General features: G+C 43.2%; 1 protein-coding gene across 4 annotated transcripts in view; it reads left to right on the top strand.

The window, feature by feature from the left end:
* OTUD5 (OTU deubiquitinase 5) overlaps positions 1–12,365 on the top strand; it is a 1,783,333-nt gene that overhangs the window by 1,523,983 nt on the left and 246,985 nt on the right. For all 4 annotated transcript variants that reach the window (XM_044080259.1, XM_044080261.1, XM_044080260.1 and 1 more), the window contains exon 6: positions 11,914–12,099. In XM_044080259.1, coding sequence (XP_043936194.1) covers positions 11,914–12,099 — 186 coding nt within the window. The remainder of the gene's footprint in view (positions 1–11,913; positions 12,100–12,365) is intronic.

The following is a 12,365-nucleotide window of genomic DNA, read 5'->3' on the forward strand; positions in this document are numbered from 1 at the left end:
ATAGATGGGTAGCCAGTTCCATAGTATGGGAAGTCTCTGGGACAGGAATCTATCCCTCCAGCATGTCCTGTTTATTGTGATGACAAGGTTTAGGTCCCTAGAGCGTCTAGCTCGGAAGGATTGGGATTTCATTAGGTGTAGCATGTCCAACAGATCTGGGTTTGACATAGCTTTATATGTTAGGCAGAGATCACCTCAGAGTAGGCGATATGCTATGAAGTAAAGCTGGATTTTTTTGAGGCGGCCAGTGTAGGGCATTTGTTTGAGGCCAGTAATCCTCTTTGTGAGGTACTTCTGTGGCCTTTCCAGCTGCAGATATTTTGTGAGGTGCATTCCAAAAGGGGCGTTGTACTCTATAATGGGTCTAATGAGTGTAGAGTAGAGGGGAACAATGACCTCTTTTTTTCCTGGATGAGAACCCTTTTATGATGAGGTGTGCCATGTAGAAGAACTTTCTGACTACTGTGGTGCTGTGACTATCAAAGGAGAGACTACTGTCCACCTGGGTCCCAAGGTCTCTTATCACACATTCGGTGTTAAGTAGATTGCTGCCTGTGTGGTAGTTCATGGGTACAGAGTTTTTACCAAAGGGGGATGACACTGTACTTTTTGGCATTGAGCTTGAGGCCATGGCTCTGACACCAGGTATCTGTCTCAGCAAGGCCCTTCTGTAGAATGTCCACATCATTTGGGGACTTCACTGTGGCTCCTAGATTGCAGTCATCTGCGAACTGCATTAGCCAGAGGCCTTCTGTGTTAGCCTGTACTTCAGAGAAATAGATACCAAACAGGAGAGGTCCCAGGACTGAACCCTGTGGTACTCCACTTGTCACTGCTTTGAGGTCAGATTTGGAGTCTTCAACTTTTACAGTGTGGGTTCTGTCAGTGAGCCAGTTGGCAACCCATTTTGTGACGTAGGGATTTATACCAGGTTTAGTGAGTTTAGCTATAATTCCAGAATGGGGTATGGTGTCGACAGCCTTGGCGAGGTCAAGATAGGCTGTGTGAACCACCTTACCCTCATCTACGGCTTTGGTGACTGCCTCAAAGAAGTCCCTTTACTGGTAGTTTATCTGTTACCAGTCTGCACAAAAAATGTTGACATTCTACTTTGTTTACACCATTTGCTTCTTATTTTTTTACCTTTAATTTTTTTCATCTGTTAGATTTTTTTTTCCCATTGTTTTACATAGTAATGTTTTTATCATTACATTTATATACCATACTTTTCTACCTTTTTCTGTATCATCAATTTTTATTTTCCACAAAAATATTTTTCTTGGTAACATTCATTTCTTCATTTATACACAGTTTTTCTCTCTCTCTCTCGCTCTTTTTTACCGTTCCCGAAAATTTTTCATACTTATATTTATACAGTTACTACAAGTGTCTCATATCTTTCATTTATCTACTTTAACACTTGTACAAATTTAATGAAGCAGTATATACCACTGGGTTAAATAACCCTAAACCTCCTTCCTCTTTATTTGCATACAGAGCTCCTTCTTTTACTGGGTTTAATCTAAAACCCCATATGAATGATAAAAGTATCTGCAGTAATTAATTTTCAAATACTGTTGGCAACATAAGTACACATCTGAAGTAGTTAACTTCATTTTATCTTCAACCTGTGGGTGTTCAGATCCATATCGGATCTGAGCCGGCAACTTTACAAACTTCTGCTCAAAGCTCCTCCCCATTACCCATAATACACCACCATCTACTCCCTTCCCTCAGATCTCATTTGCCGCTTCATGCATCAGCATCAAGATCTCGGCAGCTCTGAGCTTTCAGTGGTACTGTAAGTGCTTTTTGGGGTTGTTCTGGTCAGTTTTTCACTGAGTTAGTTTCCCTTTTCCTCCCCCTACGCTAGTTTGTCGGTTTTCCAAAAAAAAAGTGAGGTAGTTTTGTGTAGTTCCTGCCCTTCCTTAGTGTGTGCGTGGTCAGGCTACTTTTTTTTGGGGGGTGACTGGGTGTGGCTTTCTTTTTTTGCTTTGATATGATGTCTGATCAGCCTAAACCCACCTTTAAAAAATGCACAGTGTGTGGCCATAAGCTTTCACCAGCGGATGGCCGCACTCTGTGTGTTGTTTTCTTGGGCATTTCACATTGGTCCATCCAATGCAGCATTTGTGCAGGGTTCATTCCTAGGGCCCTTAGAGACAGAAAGGCCAAACTCATGGCAAAAGGCGTGCTTCCAGCACCGACCTTGGATTCATCAACGGTCACCGCCTCGGCTTCTTCTACTGCAACTCCTGCCCAACTCCCTCCTTCCTCAGGCTGGGACTCACCCTCCCGCTAGACCTGCTGAAGGGGATGTTATCAAAGGGAGAGACAAATACAAAAAGGACAGACAAAAGGATTCAGAGAGAGGGAGAGACCAGGAGAAGAAAGGGGATAGGTCCTGTAAGAGGTCTCCTGATTGGGAGGCCTTCTCTATCCCGCCTTCTAAAGTTTCAAGACCTGTTTCTCCTCAGCTCCACTCCCCCAGATTTTCTCCGGAGCCGAGGCCTTCCTCCAGATACTCCCAGCGACCAGCCAGATCCGAGTCAGTCTCTTCTTCTCACTCGACTCTGAGTCTTTCAGAAATGGACATGGACAGGATGATGAGATTCATTCAGACCCAAATCCAGATGGGAGTTTTGCCAGGCCCCTCTTCCTGTGAAGGGCGGACCTCTATGCCTTTCTTCCACCCGATTTCTCCTTCCCCAATCCGGCCTTTGATTTCGGGGTACATGGATCTGAGGATCTTTGGAGCTGGGGATTCAGCGCCGATGGTTCCACAAACCTCAACTCTGGCGATTACCTTGAGTTCCTCGGATCTGACTAGCTCGGATCAGAGCAGCTCTCGGGGCTGAGGACTGGGAGTCGGACCCGAGGGGATGGAAGTGTCTTTGGCTCTGACCTTGTCGGATCCAGGCCGTTCCTTTGGAGCACCGGCTACCCTAGCCTCGGCCCCGATCCTCACGACGGACCCAGGGAGGGCTTCCTCCTTGTTGGGCTCTAAGGAGGTACGCTCTCCCTCGGTGTTCATGGTGGAGAGGGTTCTCTTCCAAGGATCCGAGACCCCAGCCTATTCCCTTGGATTCCGCCCAGACTCTGTTGCGACTCCCTTCATCTTGTCTCAGGGACAGCCCATGCTAGAGGAGCCCCAGGCAGTTCCCCTGGAGGAACTCCCCGCCGCTTACAAGCCCTCTTCAGAGAGTCTCTCTGAGAAGGGGCATCATAAGCACACGTGCAAAAAGAGGCACTTGGACTCCCCTGAGTTCCTTACCGAGGACACTGATTTGGATGAAGGACAAAGTTCCCCCAAGTCACCGCCAGAGGGGATGTTGGTCAGCCCCAAAACCTTCTACGGATGAATCAGTGTTCCTGGAGGCTTTTGGCATGGGCCCATCTAATTCCTGGGTGTCCCCGCCGGCAGATCCTTTAGTGGATCTTATCACCACGCGGGCATGGAAGGAGCCTGACACCGTAGAGCCCGATACCAAAGCGCCGGACAAAATTCTCTCTCCACCCTCTGACAGATCGGCATGGTATAAAGGATCCCCTGTGGATGCTATGATAGTTGCAGCAGCCACCTAGAGGGAGCTGGCTCAAGAGAGTTCCTCGGTCCACCTTTTGGATAAGGAATCCAGGAGTGTGGATCCATTTGGGAAGCGAGTGTATTCTTCAGCGACATTTTCCATCCGAGCGCTGAAATACTTGGCACACGTCATACAACTGCAATGGGACCTAGTCACGGAGTTAGCTGAGTCGCCTCCAGAGTCTTTGTCGCAGGAGGACAAGCGTCTGTTCCCCGCGAAGATATCTATCCTGAAATCAGCGTCGAACATGTCCATGCTCCTCCTTTCTCATGCTGCGGAAGGAGCAGCTAGGGCGGCTGGGATTGGCATTGCTATGAGGTGGCACGCTTGGCTCAGACTGTCAGTTTGCAGACCTCTTCAAGGCGTCTTTTATGAATGCTCCCTTCTGTGGTGGTTCTCTCTTTGGGAAGACCTTGTCTGCCGTCGGAATCCACTTCTCTAACCCTCATAGATCCTTTTCCCGGAAGCAGAGAGGGCAAAAGATGATGTGGTTCCGGAAACCTGTTTTCCCGGGACTCTCCAGACAACTCGTCCCCTAGAGGCAGAGGGGGACATGACAGACGCTGGCCCAGAGTCAGAGGGGGTCCGAGGAACTTTGGGTCTAGGGAGCCCTTCTCGGACAGGCCCTCACAGCAGCCCTGAGGGGTTGCCCGACTGTCCTACTCTGGAGGCAGTCAGGGGAAGATTATCATTGCACCCGACGACATGGGAGTCCATAACTGCAGATCATTGGGTGCTTCAAATAATATCCAAAGGTTACACCATCCTGTTTGTTGTCCCTCCAATCTGACCAAAGCGCCTCCCAGATGTCCCACCCGCTCAAAGGGAGACGGCAGAAGCTAGAAGCTGCTTCAAAAATGAGCCTTCGAACCGGTCCCCCTGATCAGTCCGGGTTAGGCATTTACTCCAGGTTCTTTTTAGTGCCAAAAAAGATGGGGGACCTCGGACCCATTTTGGGCCTGTCAACCTTAAATCTGGCTGTCTCCAAACAGTAATTCCGGATGGTCACCCTGCAGTCCATTCTACTTTATCTTCAAGAATGTGACTGGATGTGCTCGATAGGTCTCCAAGACGCTTACTACCATATCAAGATACACAGAAGCTCCAGGAGATTCCTTCTCTTCCGGCTTGGAGCCAGTCATTTCCAGTTCCAAGCCCTACCCTTTGGTCTCACCACAGCTCTAAGGGTGTTCACCAAGGTGTAATGGCAGTAGTAGCGGCTCACCTGAGGCTTCAGGGGATTCAGGTATTTCCTTACCTAGACGATTGGCTCCTCGCTGCTTCCACCAAGCATCTTATTTGCCAGGCCAGAGACTTCTTCCTACATCTTGTAGCCTTGTTAGGGATTATGGTCAATGTTCCCAAGTCACTCTTGAATCCTGTACAGATCTTGGACTTTATTGGGGCACGGCTGGACACGCTTCAGTTGAAAGTCTTCCTAACTCCAGACAGGGTCCAGAGTCTAAGGGCTCATGTATCACTGATTCTTGGCCCCAGGTTGCCGACGGTGGATGTTTTCAGAGCCTTGGGCTGTATGGCTGCCGCAATTTCTATCCTCCCCTGCGCACATCTTCACATGAGTGTTCTACAATGGACTGTAGCTGTACAGTGGTCTTGGATGGATCTCCCCATGGAATACCCAATTAATTTCAGCAAAGCCTGCAGGACGCCACTTCTCTGGTGGGTCCAGTCTCCGGAGATTGTAGCGGGACGCCCCTTTGTTCCATCCACAGGCCAAGCCACAGTGACCACGGACGCCTTCCAGCTAGGGTGGGGGGAGGGCATTATCTGGGGAGAATGGTCCAAGGCACATGGTCCCAGATCAAGACCAGATTGTACATCAATGTACTGGAGATGAGAACAGTGCTTTTAACATTGCAGGCCTTCCATACTGTTCTTCCTCCGTGAACTATTGCAATTCAGTCAGACAACATGTCTGTTGTCTGGTACATCAACAAACAGGGAGGAACCAGATCTTGCCCTCTGTGTTGCGAGGCCATGAGAGTTTAGGTGTGGGCAATTTCCACCAATCGGTTTCTGATTGCAACACACATCATGGGATGCTCCCAATATTTTAGCGGACAAATTGAGTCAGGCTATTCTGATGCCATACGAGTGGTCTCTGAAGCAGTCTATAGCGGAGGAGTTCTTCCTTGCGTGGGGTCAGCCTTGCTGCGATCTCTTCACATCTCCTTCCAACACGAAGTGCAGCAAGTTCTTCGCTCTGATTCTCTCACCAGGGGAACCCCCCAGAGATGCACTAGTCCATGCTTGGCCTCCCGGGCTCCTGTATGCTTATCCCCTGTTACCACTCATTCCGAAGTTTCTTCAGAAGGCTTGCCGACTTGGGTGCAAGATGATCCTCATTCTGGCCTTATCAGGTTTGGTTCCCATTTCTCTGGTCTCATGTTCTAGCTCCTCCTTGGATTCTAGATCCCTGCCTGGATCTCATTTCTCATCCTTAGGGCATCTGTCCACCCAGCCTGGGCAGCCTCAAGCTGACAACTTGGTTTCTCCAGTTCCCTTAATTGCCAGGACTCCTGGTCTTTCGTCTTCAGTAAAAACTATTCTGGTGGCAGCTCATAAGTCTTCCACCAGGAAGATTTACCGCAGTAAATGGAAACAATTTTCTATTTGGGCATCTCAGAAAAAGCTGGATCCTTTTACCATATCCACGGTACTGGAATTTTTAGCCAGCATTTTTCAACAAGGGGCCAGTTCTTCCACTGTGAAAGTGGAACTGGCAGCTATTTCAAATTTTAATGTCTTCGAGAACATGAATGCCCTGGCCTGTTCCAGATTGTGTAAGGCTTTTCTTAAAGGAACCTTTCTTTTATGCCCCCCAGTTAAGAACCCTGTTCCTCCTTGGGACCTTACTTTGATTCTTCAGGCCTTGTTGCTCCCCCCTTTGAACCTGCACCGTCAGCGGATTTAAAGTTTCTGTCCTGGAAGTCAGCCTTCCTAGTGGCTATTACTTCGGCTAGGAGGGTTTTTGAGCTTCAAAGCTTGTCTGCTGTGTCCCCTTATTTGATCTTCCATAAGGATAGGGTTTCTCTCTGCACAAATCCTTCTTTCTTACCAAAAGTGGCATCTGAATCAAACCTTAATCAAGCAATTAATCTGCCTATTTTCTTCCCAAATTTTCAAAACAAAGGTGAATATAAACTGCATTTACTAGATGTTTATAGACAACTTCATTTTTATTTACACAGAACAAAGCCCTTCCGTAAGTCTGACCAGTTGTTTGTGTCCTTTTCTAAACCCTTTTGGGGTAAGGCCGCCTCCAAAGTTTCTTTAGCTAGATGGATTACACTATGTATTTTATAGATTTACAAAGGATTGTCCCCACCTGGTCTGATTAAAGCTCAGTCTACCAGATCTATAATGACATCTGCTGCTTTCTGGTCTAGGGTGTCATTGGATGATATTTGTGTGGTAGCAACTTGGGCTAAGTTGCATACCTTCATTTCTCATTATAAGTTGGATTTAATCTCTAGAGGGAGAGCATCCTTCGGCTCTGCGATGCTCCAGAATGTCCTTCCATGATTGCCTCCCAGGGGCATGAGTAGCTGGGGACTGTCCCAAAGGTTGAAGATAAAATGAAGTTAACTACTTTAGATAAAGAAGTTATGTACTCACCATAACGTTCCATCTGAGTAGTTATACTTTTCTTCAACCGTCCCACCCTCCTTCCCCCGAACCTTTTCATGTTATGATCATGTTATGGTTTCTTTCTAGTTTGAGTTGCTGGTTAGTTTGGTTTGCAGCAAACTCGGTCTGAGGGAAGGCAGTAGATGGTGGTGTATTATGGGCAAGGGGGAGGAGCTTGAAGCTCGGAGCAGATGCTTGTAAAGTTGCTGGCTCGGATCCGATATGGATCCGAATACCCACAGGTTGAAGAAAAATGAAGTATAACTACTCAGATGGAATGTTATGGTGAGTACATAACTTCTTTTTACTAGGTATGCTATTTTCCTATCAGTACCGAATGTATCAAGTAAGCCTTTTTTTCTGAATGATAATTTTTATTTTCTCCAGAAAAGACTGGTTTGTTGTATTTCTTCTGCTGTTTTTTCCACTTTGGATTCTACTTGCATCCTTATTCCTAAATTTTGCATTTAACACAGAAATTTCATTCACTGAAAATGTATACCCTCTATATCTACTACACCACTTAAACCTTTACTTTTCTCTTTATTTAAAAATGTCCCTATCACCTCTAGACACTCATTTGTGCAAAAAATTACTATTTTTATCCTTTTTTTTATAATTATAATGTGAACTACATATGGTAACAATTGGAATTCTTAAACCTTCAAGTGTTGTATGCCCCACATCTGTTTTGTAATTTATTTCACTTACTATCACATTAATAACTAATGCAGAGAATATACAATGCATTGGACATCCCTGTCTTTACTCCAGATATGTACGTCTTGGCTTAACTAGACATTTGCAAGTATTTTTACTTTATTATTACTGTATGCTGACATACATAATTACATAACTTTCTGACATATTATTTCATTATTACATGTAAAATTTAATGTTCAGTTGTATGATATGCTTTAAAGTCATGCTTTAAAGTCTCCTATCATGATTTTCACTTCTTTTCTATTCATATCATCCACAGTTTCTCCGTTTGTCTTTTCGGCTTTTTCCGGTTAGGGGTTGCCACAGCGGAACTCCGGTCCGCTAATGATTGGCAGTCTCTTTTTATGGTGCCGAGTTGCTAGCCCGATGCCCAACCTTCAGCGAAGGCACTCCCATTCACACATCTCTTTCGGAGGCCACTTGACCACTGGGAGGACATGCAGACTCCACACAGAAGGCACTCTAGTCGAGAATTGAACAGGAGAACCTCCTGCTGTGAGGCAACAATGCTAGCGCTGTACCACCTTGGCTATCTAACTACCATTAATAATTCTTGGTTACCCGTTTCCTTTATACTATATATGCTATCTTCCATAATATTTTCCATTTTTGTTTCAAGTTTCTCTTATTTTCACAAAGATCTTATAGTCATTATTATTCAATACTGTCAGTCTCAAGTTTTTAGTTGTCTTCTGTCTTCCTTCTTCCATGTGAATTGAGGTATTCTACTACTAAATTCTTTATGCATAAAACCGTCATTTAGCATTTATTCAAAGTCTTTATTTTTTTTGCCAGTCCGTTAAATTTTTATACATGTCATACCCTATTCCATCTGGTCCTGCAGCTGAATCTGTATTTACTTGTCGTAATACTTTGTGTAGCTCAGTTAATGAAATCTCCTTTTCCAAATCTTTATTCTCTTTTTCTGTTAACGTTTTTACTTTCCATGTTTTTTCACTACCTTCTTTTTTCCTTAAACACTTCTTGTACATACTGTACTACATTATTCATAATCCTTTCTTGAGTTATTTCTATTTCTCCTTTTTCATTTTTTATTTCTCTCATTACACTATCTTCCTTTTCTAATCTGCTTAAATAACTTATTTTCCTTTTAAAAGTATATTTACTTACATAACAATACTCATATTTTTCTTTATTTTTTTCATATAAACTTTTTTTTTGTCAAAGTACTTTCTATCATTATGTTCTAAACCTTCCAGTCATCGTTATATGTCCTTATATTTTTCTTTCTCTACTTTTTTCACATATTGACTCTGTAAAAAAAAAAAAAAAAAAAAAAATCACATTTTCCTTAAATATCTACAATTCAGAATTATAAAATGTTCTCATAGTAATATGATCTTTACATAACTGTATTACTAATTTTTTCCTTCATTCCATGCTTTCTCATTTATCCTTTTTATTCATTTGCCTATTTTTATGTATTCCTTGTTTTTCTTTATCTCTAGCCATATCGCAGGATCAGAAAATCTTGTTTCATCTAACTCCCCTTCTCCTATAACTAAACCTTCTCATACTATAATTTGTTTCAGTTCTGTACATACTCCTTTTGTAAGTCCGTGAATTTTTGTCCCAAAGTTTAAACTTTGCCACATCTTTTAATTTCTAAGATTTTTCTTATACAATTTCCTTTCTTTTTGCACTTGCCTCTTAAATTATTACATAGTCAAAAGTCTGATGAAATAACCTTTTCCTTTCTTTACAATTAATACAAGCATATAATGTTATATTTTTGTATACTCGTTCTTTCCATTTTAAATCTACAATGGTTAATAGTCCTATTTTTGCTAAAGGTACATCTAATATCATTATTATATTTCTACAGAATACAGCTATTCCAGAGCACCTCTTATTTCCCAAATCCCAGTCTTTCTTCCCAACAGTTTTTCTGTAATCTTTTTTCATTTGTTAAAAATCTTGTCTTCTAATGTAATTACATCTGCATCACATGTATTACATCACTTCAAATTCCCTGTTCTTATTCACATTTACAGAAAGCACTCTAAAGTTTTCATTTTCATAAAAAAGAAATTGATCAGTTTCTGAAAGCTTTTGTTCTGTCAAAATGTCCGAGTTCACGAGTGAAAATGAAGTAGAGAAGCACCAGCTGAGCAGCAGGAGGAAAGCTTGATTGTGAGGAGTATTTGGCAGAGAAAAAGTTAAATAAATTTCCACAAGTTTATGGTGTCATAGTGAACTAAACCCTCATTTATGCCTTAGTCTGTCAACATGCCCTTAGTCTAATGAAGGCAAATGTGTTACAGGGTAAGATGCCATTAGACAACTCATGTTTCACCCCCCCCCCCCCATTAGCCTACAGTTCTCCCTTACAATACTGGTCTTTCCCATGCTTCCACCAGGCTATCCCTAATGTGACCAAAGCACCAGGTGGACACTTGGGGAATCAACCTTATGGTACTCTCTTGTAATACCTAGGGAGTGAGGAATCTCACTTGAGACATGAGACGTGGGACCAGGGGCCTTCTTATGTGTGGTAGCTGGTCAGGTGTCCCTAGCCACGTTGACTCTCCCAGCTTACTGAGGAATGTTGTTCAGCAGAGGAAGACAATGAAGAGTGACCTGAAGATGTTTCTGCCTTGGACCCTTAGAGCAGCAAATTCACAGCCATCTCACATGCCAGAGCTCCATTCTGTTTCTCTCTAAGCCCATGTATTCTCCAGTGCGATCTTGGCCCAGCAAGCTCCCTCACTCATCCTTGCCTGTGCTGTGTGTAGCCCAGGTTGGTAATCAAACTCCGTTTCCTTGGGCACTTATGCTATAGTCAAAATTTTATCCCTTTGTGGTTCTGACATAGGCCATAGCTTAAAATATTTTTGTGGACAGAACCAAATCTTTTATGACTGGCATTCAGTTGTCTGTATCCTTTTCTAGTTAAACATTGGGTTTCAAAGCTTGTAAAATTACTTTATCCAGATGTTTGGTTGACTGCGTTGAATTCTGCTATGAGAACCAAAGTAAACCCTTACATTCTGTGCCTAGAGCTCACTCAACAAGGGCAGTAGCTACCTCTTAGGCATATTTCAAAAATGCTTCCTTCGATGGTTGTGCAGTAGCTATATGGGCTTCACTAAGTACTTTCACAAGGTACCACAGATTTGACTGTATGGTTTAAATCTTTTCCTTTATTTAGGATCACGTATAGGAATTATGTTCCTGTGAAGGTGACCACCCAGGAGGATGTGCTTGGAACTCCACCCTACTGTTGAAGATAATGAACCTCCTCATCCTTGATGTGAAAGCCATGTACTTAGCTTAACAGTGGATCTGGATGAACAAGTCCAACCTCCTTCCCCTTGCATCATTGTTGACATAGGCTGGAAGCATCTTGTTATTCTGTTTGCTTTTGCTCTACCTTGACACACTAAAACTGGAGAGGAAGCTAGTTGTGGGTAAAAGTGTAGTGGATAGTTGCCTGGGAAAGTTTCACATAATCAGCTGACTAAAGGCATATGGCTTTAGTACTGCTTTCGATGAGGCCGGGTCTGCTTGTATAGATCTATCTTTATGGTAATCGCATTTGTTGTTTTATCTTTGAGAGCTGATTCTGGAAAACAGCTTGTTCTGAAGATCTGTCACAGTGAGTAATCATCTATATTCTATACTTTTTATCTTTTTTAGTAGGTTTCCTGTAGAATGGCCCTTGGCATGTCTGTATCCTTTTCATGTCATTGAGCTTTCACAAGAACTCAACAGAGACCATTACAAGGCAGCAGTCTTAAGGCCTTCTCTTAGCTAGCAATTATGATGTGCCATGACATTAGCCTTTCAAGTATGTCAGTAACTTTTGCAGTTGGCACCTACTGTCAGCATGTGGAATAGAAGTACATCAGAAAAGTAATTAGTACAGCGCATGGTTTCCTTTTTTAATATTAGATGGCTTGTCAACCATTGTTTCATTTTTTTATTTCAGCATGCAGATCAGTCATTAATGAAGAGTGCCATTAAAACTTCTGAAGAGTCTTGGATTGAACAGCAAATGTTGGAAGACAAGAAAAGAGCCACAGACTGGGAAGCTACAAATGAGGCAATAGAGGAACAAGTAGCTCGGGAGTCTTATCTGCAGTGGTTACGGGACCAGGAGAAGCAGGCTAGACAGGTAAAGATGAGTATTCGGAAAGTGTTTTTGAGCTGTGCTAGAAAGGTAACACAGATGCATTGTAGAATGAGTGGACAAAAAAAATGTTTCCTTCTTGAAACGGATTAGTGGTTGGTGCTTATAATTTTTCAGCCTTCTTTCCCCGTGTAAATTTAGCCGAGATGTATTTTAAGTGAGACTCTTGTCACCACTCCCATTAATTGTAGTGGCTGTTTTCCATTCTGTTAGCTGCATAATGAAAATAATATGGTACAGGTATGTGAAAA

Source organism: Protopterus annectens, chromosome 8.part0 (assembly GCF_019279795.1).
Source record: "Protopterus annectens isolate FY-2018-M chromosome 8.part0, PAN1.0, whole genome shotgun sequence".
Taxonomy (NCBI): Eukaryota; Metazoa; Chordata; order Ceratodontiformes; family Protopteridae; genus Protopterus; species Protopterus annectens.